The sequence below is a fragment of the Heliangelus exortis genome, chromosome 3 (genome assembly GCF_036169615.1).
Source record: "Heliangelus exortis chromosome 3, bHelExo1.hap1, whole genome shotgun sequence".
Lineage (NCBI taxonomy): Eukaryota > Metazoa > Chordata > Aves > Apodiformes > Trochilidae > Heliangelus > Heliangelus exortis.
This window is the reverse complement of record NC_092424.1, coordinates 32,981,577-32,999,007: the sequence shown is the minus strand read 5'-3', so window position 1 is coordinate 32,999,007 and position 17,431 is coordinate 32,981,577. Positions and strand designations below refer to the sequence as shown.

Here is a 17,431-nt window from a genome sequence, read left to right as displayed (position 1 = left end):
GTCAGGTTTCCTGGGGGACCTGACACCCTCGGGACCCACTGCCCCAAGGAAACACTGCAGGCTGTTGGGTCTGTTATGTTTTAATGATGGTTTAGGAGAGCTATGGATAGTCACCAGAGATCCAGGAGCTCAGGAACCTGCTGGCTCCCCACGCACATGCTGACGCGAGCAGCTGGGGATGTGGACTGGAGCCTGGCAGGCTGCCAGCTTGGCAGTACCATATGTACCCCACTATCCTCTCAACATCAGGGTCTTCTGAGAGCTGCCACAGTGGACACTGGCAATGAGACATGATTATGAACTTACATATGGCACAGCATTGCTCTCCTGGGGGAGAGCTGCATGTAGAGAACAAGAAATGCTGGAAGCAGGTACATGCAAGCAGTCCAGAAGGGAGCTGGTCACAGTAGGGCTGGGAAGCCAGGCCAAGAAAGGCTTTTCAGCCTTTCTTAGACTTCTCCAGTATTTTCCATTGTCTGTGGTCAGCCAACAGATTTCAGCAGGAGTACAGTAGCTGTTGCATGGTTATCACATGTCTGGTATGAGACAAGCCACATGGGAGTTTACTGAAACCCAGAGTCCAGTGGGCCCAGACCCTGCTGGAAAACACAGCTGGAGCACCTGGGCCTGAAATTCTTCATGGCTGACATGAAGGGATACAACTAAGACTAGAGACATTCTGCAGTATGGGAGGTGTCTTCTGGAAACCCAGCACCATCCTTCGTGAAAGCTCAGGAAAGAGCTTTCCTATTTACTTTCTAGCTGAAATAAGCTAGAAAGCATTAATTGTTTTGTATTCCTAAAAACGCAAAAACAAAAACCCACAAACAAAAAAACCCACAAACAAAAAGTCTCACAAGGGTATCTTCTGAGTATCACTTGCAAGGTGCACCCACAGCTGCCATGCTCAGACCTCAGACATAAAAGGAGCATCCTCTACTCCATCTTGGCTGGTATTTTGTGCAAGACTGGTATTAGACACTGTGCTCTCCATCACCTGTCATTTACCTCCTGTGCTTTACCCTGGGGAGCACTTTGAGAGCATGTGGTAAATACCATGTATAGTGGTACTTAATATACAGATTTAGTAACAGGTACCCGCTGTTTTCCTCCAGAAGCTGTTGCTTATTTCTGAAAAACCGAGCAAATGAGCCAATGTCAAACTGTCCCTGACTCACTATCTCCCCTTCTGAAAAAACAGGGTATGAATAGCTGCACTGCTTGTAGTTATGACTCTACCATCAAGCTGAAGCCTTACTTTCAGTTAAGCAGCAAAACCAGCCATCTGCTGACATGCTGGAATGCAGTCGGGTGAAAAATATGGAAGAAAAGGCCTTGGAATTAGGTAGAGATTCCAGAGTCCCTGCTCCTCCCAGTGCTACCAGCTGTTTCAATAAGGGCCATTGCTGTTGTCTGCATCCAAGCAGCTTTCTTGCCCTTATCCCACTCACATTATTGTGCAGCTAGGGAGTGATTAATTTTTTTTTTTTTCATTTCCCTTCTGCAGTGAAAAGAAGGATGACTCTAGCACCTCAGATAATTAGCATTTCCCACTGCATTATGACAGAAAAAAATACCTCTTCTCACTTTGCGCTCTGGTTGCATCTGCCCTAGAAGAGCCCAATGTCTCCTGTTGCCTCAGTCACATCCCAAACTAGACTGATTGCTACTAGATCTTCCTTTTGCTGGGGAAAAAGGTGTATTTATTAAGCTCACATGAGCTAATGTGTGAAAATGCCAATGGAGACATGGCAAACTTCGCGAGTTGAGCAACAACTGCTACAGACTACATTTTACTTTGGAGAGTTCCCGCCACACTTTACCTGTTCTGCAGTGAAGTTCTGACACCTATGTGCTATCATATGGTTTAAAAAATCCAACCAGTCCTTCCCCCCAGCACCTCTCCCAGCTTATCACCCAGTGCTTCCCATCTCACAAACTAATGCATTCATGGCCCCTCTTTCTGAATGCCCACAAGGCCCAAATCTAGAAACCAGACCGGGGACTTGGGGTCTCAGTGGAAGTGAAGCTACCCACCAGCATCTGCAGTGCAGGGGAACAAAGCTGCTGCCCCCTTTTTCACACAGCTCTTGCTTTCTGTCACTTCCTGGTGAGCACCCTGTGTCCACAACAGCCCCTGCAGATGCGATTCCATGCCAGACTTCAGGGTCCCGAAAACTTCAAGAAGTTGTGTGCAGCTCTTTGGGCTGTGGCTTCTTCCGTGATGCATCTGTGAGGTTTTGCTAAGCACTGTTGCCTCCTGGATTTGACTGTCCTTGTGTGAAACAGTGCCACCTGTGGATTCACTGCACGTTGCTATGAATGCCCATGCCATGACAGCACAATCAAAACTCTGATCATTCCATGGAGGCCTGGGACTTCAGTCCTGTCTACAGAAAGATGCCAGGATCATCTGCTGGCATGAAGACCTCTGAAGTCTTCATCGTGAACAGAGATGAGTATGGAAAAGCACTAGGATCTTCTGAGAGAGGCAGATTCACTTCCAATTACATTCAGGCAGACAGAAGCTTGGAACCTCCACAATCTCTTCTGGTTTCTTTGTCATGGATAACAGGAACCAGTTTATTTCAGTGCCAAATATCTCTCCCTGAGAGAGGCAGCAGAAAGCAGCCCTGAACACCCCTCACAGTGCCTACTGCCACTACAGGTGCCACTGGGCTCTGCAAAGAGCTCTAGCTTCAGAGGGATGTGCTGGGCTCACGTTGAAAATTCAGGCACACTTCACAGGGTGGGCAACGTACACCAGGGATTTAGGTCATACTCGAAGTAGATGTTAGCTCTGAAATTCTGGGACTTCAAGGAATTATAAACTCCTCTCCATCCCCAGACACCTGCCTGGCCATCTGTGTGGCAAACCTATACACAAAGAATCTCTTTCCTGACCTATAAATCTCACCCACTTTCCCCCCTTTCTGGGACCAAGCCGTGGGCTGTGATCAGGGCAGGAAATTGCAGTATTTGTCAAACAGAGGAGAATAAAATTGGCTGGATCAAATGAGTTAAAAATCATTTGGGTCGAAAGGTCTCGGATCCAAACTTCAAATGCACAGAGGTGAAAGCTGAGACAAAATTCTCTGCAGTGTCTCAGAGGAAACTGAAAAGATTTGGTTTCTACTATTTGAAACACTCTTAGCACAAAAGTTATGCTAGAAATCCTGCAGTCTCCCTGTGAGCCCTGAGGGGGCCTCTCTCTACCTCTTAAACAGAATCCAACTGCATCTGAATGGGATGGACACTGATTCAAATCTCATTAGGAAAGGGGATAGCTATATATGAACAAAATTGCCTTCCTTGCTTGAGTTAACTCACCACCTGCAGTTCAGCACCCTTTTGCCAGCCATTGCCTGGGTGTTCAAACAACCAGTTAAGAAAATGACTTAAGGAAACTGAATTCTTAGCGTTTCTGGTTTTAGGCATCCTGCGATGCAAGAGAGTTTGCTCCTTTCTATGTAACAGAGCAGGAACAAAGGAAAGGAGTCACCTATTTGGAGCTGAGCTAAGGCACTAATGATGCAGTAGGTGAGGAAAGAAGAAACACAACGGGAGGAGGACAACTTCCCAGCCACAATGTCTCAAAAGCTCGTAATTCTCTTTGCTCAAATCCCTTTAAAAAAAACAAACAATGTTGTCTCTATAGAAAAGGAGAAGCTAATACAGTATTATAGTATCCCTGTTGGGGTTTCATTTTAAGGTTATCTTGTTGTTCTCCCAGAGAGATTTGTTTCAGATATCAAAGTCACACGAGCTGTTTCTAAAGTGGATTTTGGTGAATGCAGGCAGAGTTATCTGAGCAGCTTTGGCCCACCGCAGGTCTGTGTGGATGCCTGTTTTGTTGGTTTTCCCCAAGATTTTCTGGAGAATAAGGAGCTTGTCTCTATCACTTTTTTTGGCATGAGGTTGAGATAAGCCACCCAACTGTTCTGACCCGATGGGTGCAGTCTCTCCCTGTGCACAGCAGAGGCATTCTTGTTGTCATCACAGCTTGATAAAGATCGATGATGGTTGGCTTGCCTTCTGCCCAGTGTCGTTGAGGGGGAAAACGCTAGAGATAGCTACATCCACAATTCCTTGGCAGAGCTCTGCATACAGCTTCCTAAGAGACAAGAGAGTGAGAATCAGATGCTCAGGCAGGACAAATCAGCAGACCCCTGACTAGTTTTCACAAAGACATGCATTTTTCCAGCAGAATCTACAAGATACACTCCTATTACAGGTAGCTCCAACGTGGCAAATGGTAAGGAGGGTGGCATCTCTTCCATCTCTCTGCCTACCCCAGCAACCATCTCCTTTTTCAGCCGTGCTCCCATTCTTAGTACTGCCCTCTGCTAGATGGGACCACAAGTCCCATTATCTAAGTTTAATGCTAGAACAGGCTCCTGTGAAGAGTCCCCACACCTTCAGACACTAGACTTGAGTCACTGCAAGATACACAGGGGCAGACAACAGCTGAGCACCTTCTGTACCAAATCCCTTCCAACTCAGGGAGTTGTGATTATCACAGCAGATGCTGTTTATGTGGGAATGTGACCCAGTGGGATCAGTCTGATGCATGGTGTACATCCTCTTGTAACCAGGTATAGAGACTTCATGGGACCCTAAGGAAGCATGGGATGTGTTTCACCATGGCACAGCTCATGCTGAGCAGAATTAGGGAGAAGAGAAACAAGGTATTTGAGAAATGAATTAACAATAGCGTCTCTTTCTGCTGAAGAAAAAAACGTGTAACCTCCCAGAACATGTTGGAACCTGGGACATTTTTAGTCCCAAAGCTGTTTTTACTGGGACTAACAATGTTTTCCACTGTGGGCCTTTGGGGCTACATGACAACAAGACATTTTTTTCAGTTCTTGGGAATGCTACTGCTTTCAGCAGACAAGATTGATCTCTTATGTGAGACCTGTGTGATGCAGATGCTATAAATTTGAACAACCCTGACGAGAAGCAGACACAAATAGCCAAAACCTACCTCAGCTTCTTTTAATGCCCACAGGAGCACAAAGCAAACAGAGCATTGCTGCAATCCAAATCCACACAGCAACAGTCAAATTCTACCCATACAGCAACACAAGAGATGCAAGGTAGTAGTGCACCATGGTGCACATGCTGAAGAGGGCATCCTGGACACAGATAGGTTCCCAAGCCTTAGACCTAAAAGGCTGCTGAATAGGCTGGCTGCTAGGTTTGACCTGTATTTTTTGTTTACTGTTAGTGATGATCTAATCTTGCTTAATCTGCATCTAATCTAATCTAATTCTAATGTAGTGCTGCACAGCCTATTCTGTTTTGCTGGGATTTTACACAATACAGATGCCCACTTAGCAAAGATTTCCAGTCTCCCACAGTTATCTCAATCACTTCATACAGCACTCCTGCTGTGCCTATGCAGAGACATTCCTGGCCACTGCTGTTTGGCTGTCCCAGCCTCCCTGTGTTGAGGTTTTGATCCAATGTTTGCAGAATCCACAGTGTCCTCTGGGGTCCTGCTGCCTTCACATTCAGTCATTTCCAGCTGCTGCCCTTAATGCTACTCATTTATCATGTGTTCAGGTAACAAGCAGCCACCAGTGGCTCTGCAAGAGTCTCAGAAGCTACCTGACCTCCAAAGCATTTCTTCTGCAATGTAACTTCAACCCAACACCATCAATAAAAATCACCCAAGTTATATCCAAACCCATTCACGCAAAAGCTGAGGGATACCAGAGAGGAGGAATGAACTTTAATCATTTGGCACTTAGCATGAGAGTCCACTTATAGGTTAGCCTGAAAAAACCCTGCTGCTCACTTTCTTCCACCTTTTTCACTTGGTGCTGGGACTCAGTAATGTTTTGGATGAGATAAGTGAATGGTGGTATTGCAAGGATATTACAGAAACTGACTACTCACTGGGCACATGCTGGGGCTCCATTGATTTCTATTAGCCAGACCTTCAGCTCCTCATCCACCATAAAGTCAAAGCCAAAGAGCTGGAAGCTCTGGTAGTGAAGATGTTTCGTGCTGATTACAGGCTCTATACACATAAGGCAGCTTCTGTGAAGGGATAAACAGAGATCCATGATTAAAAGCCTTGTGGACACACCTGTTGCACTGCAGCTTCTGAGGACATGTGCATAGCAGAATTAAGTGAAGGGATCCCCTTTTGTCCTGGTAGTGTCCCAAATGACAGGCTATATCCAACACAAGTCAAACAGTAACCAGGTCCCAGCAAATTAGATCATGCAACCACCAAAACACACGTGGGGACACCCACGAGGTAACTCTCAAAGAGCTGCAGAGTAGAATCCAACCTCACTCCTAGATTAGGCAAGCTGAAAAACATGATGTGTGATTAGAGAGTTGCATCAAGTCCCCATGGAACTGCCACTGAGATGATTTGCCTGAGTCCCTGAAAGACTCAGGTGTCATGTCTTTTGCTCTAAGCAACAGTGATGGGGTAAATTCTACCATAAATTTCACAGTAAATTCTATCACAAAGGATCACTTCGTCAAGACTTGGATTTTCCACAGCACTGTGATCTCAGAGATCCCTCTCCAGGTCCTTTCTGTGCCCAGGAGGTAGCTGGCTCTGTGTGGACTAACATGACCTATGCCAATGAGATATGCTGCTGTCTGAGGACGGGGGAAGCAGTCAGATCCTTCAGACTCAAGTCTGCTTTAATCTCCCCTCTTATACCTCTTTTAACCTCAACCTCTCCCAGCCCTGTCAACCTACCGTCTTCTCTTACCAAGTGATCCCACTCCATCCTTTTCCAGACACAGCTGGAAAAATGCAGACACATTGACACATACCCTTGAGACAACAGCACTTACTGAGTCCCATTTTATTGAGCAATGACATTAGCGTCTTCATGGCTTTATGTTAAATTTATATAATTGAAACCCTCCCTTGTATGTCTGTCTCCATACACACCCTCTATCACTGAAGAGCTACATTCCCATTTACAACAGGCAGCTGGTTACCTTATTATGTGTTTGATTTGCAGTAAGATGCTATTTTCAAGCGTTGTGTTCAGGGCATCCATTAGATACTGGTTGAACTCCTCAAAGAACATTTCATTCCCTTCCTCATACCGCCCATAGTTTTTGGAATATTCCTTCTGAATGCAGTGATTGGTCAAGTGGCAGGTTTTGTCCTGGAAATTAGCACTGTTATATGGTTCGGAAGAGGTCCGCAGGACACCCTCTCTGTAGAGGTAGATATTATATTGATGATCCACGAGAACCCAGCTCCTGGAAGGCAAGAGGGGGGAAAAAAAAAATCTAGATTCAGTTGTTTGAAATGAAACAGCATAAAAATGAAAACTAGTATTATTACAGAAGCAGGAAAGGTTACCTAATGTCAAACTTGCGATGCCCTGGCTCTAGAAGCAGAGGCTTCTCCAGGTATTTCTGGATCACGTGCACTTGTCCCTGCTCATCGATGAAGTCCAGGAGCTCTGAAGCCTCTGAAGAAATCAGGATACCCTCCCCTGGCACAGAAAGACAAAGACAAAATCAGCTAAAGGATCATCCTTACCTTTGCTGGAGCCTTTGCAGGGCCCAACTGGAACATGGTTCGTTTGCCAAAAAAGCCACATGATAAGCAAGAATCCATGGCCCCCCAGGCCTGGTCAGTGCCCAAGTGATGTCATGTGTCATGTTTGCTCAGCATCACGAAAGGAATCTGCAGAGGGATTTCTATTTTTTTTTGTTACCACACCACAGGGAGCCCAGAGCCCCAGTAACCAGACCTAATACACATGGGAATAAAGGGTATCTGAAATGGTATGGCCTGCCCAGGGCTCATCTTGGGGTGTTATTTTGGTGCAAGGGAATGCACAGCAGACAGAGACCTTGACAAGTAGTGAGCCAGCTGCTTGGTTTGGGTGATTTTGTTTCCTTTTTTGGTGCTGCTTTTCCTACTGGGCTTGTCAAGGGGCAGGCTTCATATTCTCAGCACAAGTTTTTGTTGAACTTTCTTTTGGGTTTTTTTTTCCTATTTTTCAGCAGTTTGGAGAACGGGAGGTTTTGCCTTTTTTGTTAATTTGAGGAGGGAGGTTTGTGGATTTTTTATCCTAGATTGAGATTTTCTCCCCCTGCCTGGCTTCTCTGGCACTCACTTGTGCAGTGTTGTCCTGGTGACTGAGTTCATGTAAGTTACTATTAAAATCATTGCTGAATTAGGAAAATAACTATTTCAAAATGTTCATCCATGCAGCAATGTTTTTCCCTGATGTGGAAGCTCTTCATTAAAGAGGCTGGATGTGCCATGTTTTGGCTGAAGCTGTCACTGTTCATTTCTTGCAAGAGTCCAGATATAAAATCACTGTTGCAAAGCAATAAAGAGAGAACATATTACTTCTGGAATTTGATAAAGGGATGGCACGGTGCCACATGAAGGATAAACCAGCTCAGGTAAAATTAGCTGGCACTATGTCCACTCTTCAGACATTTGGTTAACTTTTTGGACTAAAGTTGATGACTTAATCTTAATTTTGTGCCAAGCGTTTTGGAGGAAATACTGAGTGAAAAGAAACACTCTTCAAGGAGGCATTATGGAAAAAAGAGGTTTGGAGCACAGGCATGGTTTGATAGCATCATCCCATGGAAAATGCTCCTAGCTGTGACTTCTGAAGGTCACTGTTGGCAGATCCCTGCAGAGATTTTCAGTGCTCCATGCTTTGCATACTTGTGAGTAACAGCTTCACAGCCCTACTGACCCCTACCCACTGAAAGGAAATACTTTCATAAAAACATCTCTCACCCATGGTTTATGCAGGGGGCAAGATTTTTAGCACCCTGGTGACAGCAGAGCCAGGCATAAACTTGCATTGGTACAACCACAGGCTGAACACTGAGGGAAGGAAGGAAACAACATCTCTGTAATACAATAAAGCCCCTGCAGTGGGAAGATTAGCAAGCACCCATTCTGCACTGGACAGATGGTGAATCAAGGGGGAGGTTAGCTTAATTGTGCACCTAGTCAGCAACCCCATGAAGCAACAAAGCAGCTTATGAGAGGCAGCTATCTATTCTCTCAAAGAAAACATCAAAACCTCTAGCCACAGTTGAAAAATCTCTCAACTTTTAAGACATTATATCCTAAACTTTTAATTTTCCCTTTACTGATGGACAACCAAGCTTCTACTAGACTTGTCCCAAGTCATGGGCTGTGCCCAAGCTGGATCTGCTCTGGCAAGTAATGCTGATGAGTGTTCCTTTTCATCAGCAGTAATTCCCACATGCTTTAAACTTTCCCCTAGGAGATTAACATGAGGCTCTGCTTTTCACTTTAATTCCCAGCTTGAGTTTTGCAGCACAATGATGAATATGAAAGGTTACTCCACTTTAATGCAGAAGAGATAGGATCACACTTGAATATAGTATGTGGAGAGTTTAAACCTCCCCATCCTGCAATAAAACACAGCAATGATGTTTTCAATTGCCCAAACTGATTCTTTGCCAGGCAGTAATACCACACATAAGCACATTCCCTCACTGGCATGATGAAAAAACTTGTATCTCCTTCCTCCCTGATGAAAATAAGAATACCCTTCTTATGCTTCTTGTAACACAGCCAAGGCAGCTTTATCCTGCAGACTCCCTGCAGCCACCTCTGGCTTTCACATTCTCTGGTGATTTTTGTAAGACTGCATGAAAAGCAACTCTGAAAATATGAGTAATACATGTGGGCTTACTCCCTTTGAAAAGGCCAGGTCCTTCCTTGGGTTGGGTTCTGCAGCCTGGGGTCTGCACACACAGCAAGGCAAGTTTGAAGTCTATCTGATGATGTGCCCATGATACTGCCATAACAGACAGTGCACAGTTACCAAGGCATTACATCCATAGCTGTGTTCAGCTATCTTGTCTAATAGCTTGTTATTTCTATAGAGCAAGCAATGCAGTGACTCTGGAACAAGGAAGGACACATCACTTAGGTATCTATTGCCTTATTCAAACTCACGGGACATACAGACATTGCATTGCTTGTCTTTGTTGTGGTACCTGCCCCTCTGGCTTGGGTGTTACTTTGATGCACTGAACTCATGGCTGCTCAACCAGTCTCTCAATGTGACCATAGGTAGGCCACTGACAGCAGGCACCTGGTTTCAACTGAAAGAGAAGCTGTGGTATTTCTGCCAGGTGAAACCAGGCTTGGCTGCAGCATAGAGAGCTGGGCTCCTTGTCCTTGAAAGCTGCTGTCCTGCCTGCTTCCCTCCTCCCCACACCCTCTTGTGCTTCCTAGTATCTCCTACTTTCCACACTCCCCTCACCTGATGGGCCCTGCTGCCTTTACCTGGCAGCAAACTCATATTTTGAGGCACATACATAGAAAAGTGGAGGCCCTTTCACTGCTATCCATGTCCGAGGTAGTATGTGCAGACTAGAATGCTTGTTAGGAGCCTGATGTCACCAAGCAGACAAAGGAGAGGCCTTATGCTGGCTTAACTGGCACCAAGCTGGTAGGTGAAGCCCTTCACTGACAGTCGAGATATCAGCTGGGCTCAGCCAAACCCTGGAGTTCTACTGATCAAATAAAGAGTCAGAAATAATGAGAAGTAGCTCATTTTGCAGGAGAACGAACCTTTTGCACCAGCTGAGGACTTGGCGATCCACACGTTGTCTTCTTTGCCTTCCTGACGCCTGCTGTAAGCTGCCAGGAAGACCTCCCGCTCATCTGTCCTTGCATTGTTTATAAGATGGCGAATTCCATTCTGTGGTGGAGCCACAGGGGTGTTCAAGTTCGTTGGGTAAATCACATATGACTCAGGGAACCAAGTGCAGGACTCCGACAGTTCAGGGCTTGTCTTGATTAGCCTAAGCAAAGAGACAGGCTGCTAATCTCCAGTGTACCCTGTCTGCATGGACATCATTTAATAAGCAAAAAATGAGCACTCACTGGGGTCTTTTGCTTGGTGATGAATAGCATTTTGCAGATAATCTGTGCTAAATTATTTTATTTTATTTAGACCTTTGAAATCAGTTTTTCCTAAAGATAGCATGGCAACCCCAACCCGCGGCCAAACACTGCTCTTTTAAACAGACCTGCATGCCTTCATTAAACATTTTGTACATACTATGGATATTGTGAAGCAATCAGTAAAGAAGTTTCCACATAACTAGATCTTGTGGTACATTCCCTGCATCATCTCTGCACACAGGAACAGGGGAGGTATGTTTGCTAACACAGAACTGGCATACTGTGGGATACTGTGATAACAACAGGCCAAAGGGAAGACAGACCAGCAATGTTCTCTGTGCTGGTGCTTAGGTCTTGATCCCATCCTCACAGAGATCTCATCAGGTGTCCCAGTAGTGAATGAAGACCACTGAGAACCCACTGAAAGCAAGGTCATGTTTCATATCCCAAAGCATTTGGGATTCCCCTTGCATCAATCTCTCTGGCACATCTCTCCTACCAGTAACATCTAGAGATGTCAGATTCCTGTAAGCAGAACCCAAGCCTGCTGTCTTTCAGAGTCAAGGGAGCTGCCTGCCTCTCTGAATGTCTACCCCATGCCTTGCTTAAGGCTAAAAGCAGAGCTTGCTGAGTCTGTTGAAATGGCAGTCAGTCAGTGACACCCTGGGAGCCCCAAGGAATGTCATTTGTGGTCCCCTGGGTTCATAAGTAGCTTGATCCCAGAGTCAGAAGTGTCAACCAGGCTTCAGGACTGAAAAATAGGTGTGCACACTCAGCACTGTCTCTAGACCATGGGCCACTGAGAAATCCAGCTGGGTTTAAAAAATACTCTGCTAGTTCCTGAAAAACACCATCACCACTGTAGAGAAAACAACTAGGACGAGATTATTTACAGAGGAAGGAGAGGCCTTTGATCAAGCACACAAAATCAGCAAGAGGGAGCACAGACACTGAAGCAGAATCAAATGCTTAAAGAACAAGAGCTTTGACATGAAGAAGCCCTAATGGCCACAGAGTCTGCACAGGGACAAGGGTTATGTACAATGAAAGCTTTTCCACATTTTCCCAGGAGACCCTAGCACCACTGGTCAGACAGAAATAACTCCCAGATCTCTTCCCAGAGATGTCTCCATGCATTTGTTTGACCAACAATTTGATTAGCTGAAGGCATATTAGTGTCTCATCTCTGAATGAAACAGAGACTAAAAGAAGTAGATTTTCATTAAATGTCTACAAGGAAAAAGAGCAGTTATATTTAGGTTGGTTTTTTTTTCTTTTGATTTTGCTCTAATATGATTCAATACACTCTATGGTTTCAAGCAGATGTAATTCAGCGCAAATGGCATTTCCCCTGAAGTTACAAAGAGGTCTTTGTGCCCACAGATAGCTCTAGAGACCAGCACAGGAGTCTGAAGAATGCTAGGACACTCCCAGGACAGCTGTTCTGCAAAATACCCTCTGAACAGGTTCAAGACTTGATGACAGTTAGAAGAAAAGTTTCTGCAAATCCCATGTAACATTTCAGTGAATTTCTTACTTCACCAGAGATGCTTTGCGGCACAGCTTGTCTGCTCCCCTGTAGTAATTCACCAGCTGCACAAGTCCAGGTTCATGGCCTAAAAAGAAGAAAAACAAATTGGTCATCAAACTTCTCAATTAAAGAAGGAAAAAAAAAAAAACCCAAAAAACTCTGCTTCATGCAAAAGATCTGCGAAGTGGGGAAGAAGAAAGAGGTTATGTCCTCACCCAGCATCACAGAAACAGGCTCTAAGCTGATACTGGCTCCTGTGGTTTCATTCTTCTAGTTATGAAAACCCATGCATTTACACAAGTCTGTTTTGAATTTGATACTTCCATTTTCCATAGGAAAATAATAATTTCCTAATTAGTTCTGGGAACTGGCAGGGTTTTTTTGCTGGTGGAAAGATTGGAGTTACTCTTAAATGTAGTAGGAGAATGCAGGGAAGCACACCATGATACAGAGATGACAGCTGAGGAAAGGGCATTGTTTCTTTGTCATGTACTGCAAGATTCTCTGTTGGACCCCATATCACAAAACATGAGAAAATGTTAAGATCCGGGGTCTTGGTTAGCTCTGGCAGCTTGCAACAAGACCCTTGGACAGCTGGGGTAGTAAGGGACCTCTGTGGCACGAAGTCTCTGCTCCAGCCTCTTGTTCAGTCAACATCTAAGAAGCTCTAAGGATGAAGATCCTAATGCTTCTACACATCCTTGTCACAGTGCTTGACGACTGCCTGAAGTCATTCCAGGGTTTCTATGCTCTTCTTGTACTGCAAAGTCCCAAACTGGTCCCAGTGTCCAGCTGTGGCCTCACAAGTGTCAAATAAACGGGTACCTCCTTAATAACTCTGGGCTTCATACCACAGATTGCCATCCTCTATCTTCTCACACTACACAAATGCTTGCACTCAGCTAGAAGCTCTCTGGGAGGACAGGATGGCAGCAATTGTCCATAGCAAATCTGGACAACAGCACAAAGCCTCTCCCACACAACCAGTGCAGCCAAATATGGATGTGCAAGAGGCGAGTGATGCCTGAGGCAATGCCTGTGTCACCAGTGATAACAACTGACAAGATCATTGATAGGGAAAACATGATGGAAAACTACTCTGGTCTGAAATGACGTAAGACCCCCTAAGCATGGCAGTTGCTTCCATCTTCACCTCTTCAAAACAACTACTTAGACCCTGAAAAAGGATTCAGAGTTTTAGTTACCCTCCTTGGTGTTTGCCTGGGAAAAAAAGGTGTGCAGCAAACATTACCTTAAAGACGAGGCAGCTGCAACTCTGAAGCTTCAACTCTGAAGTCATGGCCCTGACCTGGGTAACTATTCTATTCATAAAGCTTTACATACAAGAAAGTTGAAAACCACTTTCCAGAAAAGATATGTAACTTCAGACTCCAATGTGTAGCCAGCACTGCCAGGCACTAATTTACTGAGAGAAATTAGTAAAAAGCACCCGATTTCCTTCTATTTTCAGTTTATCAGTTGTTTCCTGGAGGAACCACGATCCAGGAGATCCCACCACTCTGGGTTGGTTCTGCCCTACAGTGGGCAGTTCACCCTGTCACCAATGATGTAGGAATAGAGCTGGTGAAAGGAGGAGGATGGAAGCAGCTGAAACCTGCTGTGAAACCATTGATGTTGGATAATTCTGATCTACTGGGAAGCACATCCTTATTGGTTTCCTGAGCATCTCCATGGAGCAGTGGGTTGCAACATGGAGTCTGGTGGTCAGCAAGGAGGGACCGTGAGGCAGGAAGGGGCACAATTCCCTAAGAATGAGGGTATCAGTGAGAGCAACAGAAGTCCCTGCAGCTGGGCAGAAGCAGCGATGCATGCTGAACACCCAACGTCTACCCTTCTTCCACATCAAATCATCTACCCTCAGGAGCACAAATTTCCACAGTTCCCTGAATTAATGTCTGAGTAGAGCTTTTAAGAAAACCAGACCAAGCCAGCTTTGATGCAACAGTTGCTTAGGAAGACACTTTAGGAAGATGTACCAGATACAATACAGCTTTTTGGAAGCTGTACCAAAATAACAATGTTATTTTTGGTCTGAATCTACTGATGACAGGCAACCATCTTTTGCTATAGAACGATGGGTTAAAGAAGCCAGTGTCAAAGCACAGTCCTTCTCCATGGGTCATAGATGTGTCATGGCTCGGAGAAATGTTTTCAGTTTTCAGGCACCCCATGGCAACACATACTGAAGGGCTCATCAAAGTTGTTCCATCACCCAGAGCTCTTTTTGAGGATGGAAGGTATTAGTAAGAGACTGCCATGAGCCCACCATGGCTAGACATACTGAGCAGTTCCACTGACATTGAAGAACTGTACTGTACCTCCTGCTCAGATGTTTCTGCAGCCAGAAACATTGCTGCAAAACAGCCCCAGGAAGGAAGAAACCAGGGCCAAGGGCAGGGAGGGAGATCAAGGGTCCTGCCAGCAGTTGGATGCAGGAGAGAAACACACAGCTCAGCTGGGATCTGCAGTATCCTCAGCCCAAACCTGCTCTGACAGGCCTGGTGACAGAAGACAGGACAGCAGCTGGCCCCTGCCAGCCCTGCAGCTCCTGCAGGCTCTACCCCAGCTGTGGGCAATGACAGTGCATCTCTGCTCCCTGCAGCACCCTACAACACTGCCAGCGCCTTGCTTGGCTCTCGCTGTTTGCGGGCAGTGCAGGGCACTCCCCATCTGCTCCTGGGCTCTTCCCAACGCAGCAGGGCAGGGGTCTGGGTGCCTGTGCTGACAGCCCTGCCTATCCCAGGACAGGAGGCATGCCTGAGAGGCAGAGGACAAGCACAGGGAAGCCCCTCCACTATGGCAGTGTTCAAGAGAGTCAGACAGCAGGGAAAAAGGTGGGATTGGGAGTGGCCACACACACACGGAATCTCTAGAATAACCCTGCTTCGAGCAGGGATGAGATGTGCCTGTCACACCCATGAAGCTGCTGCACACCCCCACCAGCCTCAGCGCTGGGACGATGATTTGAGTGTGTTTGGTTCAGACCTGTGTCCCCAGTTATCCAAAACCGTACAAACAGCCCCATAACATGTACCCTCAGCATCGCCTGTGCATCCCTGCCCTGCACCAAGCCACCACTCTGCATGTCTGCAATGGTGAAGACGAGTTCCCCTTGCCTCCAGCTGTGGTAACAAGACGGGCAGGCTGGGGACTGCGTCTGAGGGCGCTGGGATCCTTAGGGTCTGCGACATGCGAGGGGGTCCCCCTTCACCACCGAGGGGGGATACACACCAGTGAAATGACCCTCCGGGAGCTCGGGAAGGAGATCCTCTGACAGTGCCTGGGGGCAGAAGCCCCGGCAAGGATGGCTGGTCCGGCTTCTGCAGAAGCGGCGGGGGGTCGGGCAGCGGCTGCACCGAGCCCCCCGGGTCCCCGCCCTTTGTTCTGGGCGACGCTGGTCGGGCCCCCGTGTCGGGAGCCCAGCGCACGGTCAGCTGCCGCTGCCAGCACACGTCCGTCTGACAGAGGCCGGGGAACACCCCTCCCTCGCTCCATTCCTCCCCAGAACACGGGGAACTCCGCCGGGGCACGCCCTGCCCGCAGCCCCCGCGTCCGCAGGGGTGGCGGGAGGCTGCGACAAGCGGCCGGGGACCCCACGCAGCGGCGGGGACGAGCTCACCGAGATGGGAAAGGCAGGAGGCAGCCCAGGTCGTAGGTCCGGCGGGGGGGGCAGCCAAGGGGGTCACTTACCCAGCCTGCCGAAGGGGAGCCGGTTCCTCTCCCCCAGCATCAGATTGAAGCGGGGGTTGTCCCTCCGGAGACGCCGCCACTGCCCCGTGGCCAGCAGCAGCCGGCTCACCTCGGCGTACACGCTGCTGCCCTCGTCCCGCACCACGAAGGTGTACATGGCGACGGGGAGGGGGGACGTCCCGCCCTACCCCCGACAGCCCGTGGGGTGCACCAAACCCATGGGACCCCGCCGCAGTCCAGGCATGGCCCTGCGCCGCCGCCGCCGCCGCCCGCCCCGGCTCCGCATGGCCGGGGCCGCCGCCCCCGCCCGCCGCCCGGTAGAGCCTGCCCGCGGCGGGGCGGGGCGGGCGGCCCGGAAGCAGAACCGCCTGCCCCCCCTGCCCGGGCAGTGACGTCGTGGAGGCCTCCCCGCCCCGGACGCCGTGTCCGCCGGCCTGGCCGCCCCGGTCGCGCGGCTTCTCACTCTGCCGGGGGTCGCGCCTGTCCCCCGGCTGCGGGCGGGATGGCCGCAGGGTTGGGGTGGGCCGCGCAGGTGCTCAACACACCGCGCCGCAGCCCGCCCCGCTTCCCTCAGGCCTCAGCGGGGACACCTCCCCAAAACTGTGTTCTCCGGGCCCCGCCTCTCCTCAGCGGTAGTCCCGGTCCGGCCACTGGTGGGTTTGTGGACCTGCCGAGCCCACAGGCTTACGGGCATGGTGAGACACCAGCCCTGGTCTCGCCATCGGAGGCCCAGGCCCAGGCCGATGGGTGGTGTGGCCTTGCCCCGGCGAGGGAGCTCAAGCGGCCTTGCGAATCCGTACGGGCTGACAGAGCCTCTGGGCGGGCAGAGACCTGAAGAGGTCGGCCAGCCTGGGGAGGGCAAGCAGGCAGGCTGGCTGGAGACGATAGGAACCCTGTGAAATAAAGGATGGAGGGGGAAGCCAGCAATGACACAAGCTGGAGCTGGAGGGGCTCTTCGAGGAGCACAGGCAGGAAGGGGAAGGAATGGGCTCTTCCCCCCCAGCTCATGAGACTGTGTTTAGGTGCTGTGTCCAGTTCAAGAAGGATGTTGTTAAAACAGAGCAGTAAAACTGCTGCTGAAGGAGGACAGCAAGTAAGGAAAGGGCCAGCTTGCCTCCTCCACCCTGTCCACTCAGTCTTGTCCATGTCTGGGAGTGATGCAGTGCTCCAAGTCACACCACACAGACTGGAAAGCTAACAAACCTTAGCCTGTTTGACTCTTTGAACCACATTTATTTTGATTCAGCCTTGGTGTGGTCCTGAGGAGTTTT

The 17,431-nt window shown here is 48.2% G+C and overlaps 1 protein-coding gene across 1 annotated transcript; it reads right to left on the bottom strand.

The window, feature by feature from the left end:
* Positions 1-2,554: 2,554 nt before the first annotated feature.
* On the bottom strand, positions 2,555-16,534 carry TTL (tubulin tyrosine ligase). Its single transcript, XM_071739937.1, has 7 exons — positions 16,161-16,534; positions 12,456-12,534; positions 10,583-10,815; positions 7,352-7,487; positions 6,979-7,248; positions 5,905-6,048; positions 2,555-4,114 (listed from the first exon to the last, which is right to left on the bottom strand). The coding sequence occupies exons 1-7, from the start codon at positions 16,315-16,317 to the stop codon at positions 3,997-3,999; spliced, it is 1,137 nt and encodes a 378-aa protein (XP_071596038.1). The 5' UTR covers positions 16,318-16,534; the 3' UTR covers positions 2,555-3,996.
* Between the last annotated feature and the right edge of the window lie 897 nt (positions 16,535-17,431).

Coding starts and splice junctions, on each gene's coding strand:
- TTL (XM_071739937.1), bottom strand. CDS start 16,317: ATGTACACCTTCGTGGTGCGGGACGAGGGCAGCAGCGTGTACGCCGAG. Junction 7,488..10,582: donor GTCCTCAGCTGGTGCAAAAG/GTTCGTTCTCCT, acceptor TTTCTGTGCCAG/GGGAGGGTATCCTGATTTCT. Junction 6,049..6,978: donor CAAATCAAACACATAATAAG/GTAACCAGCTGC, acceptor ATCCCTTCACAG/AAGCTGCCTTATGTGTATAG.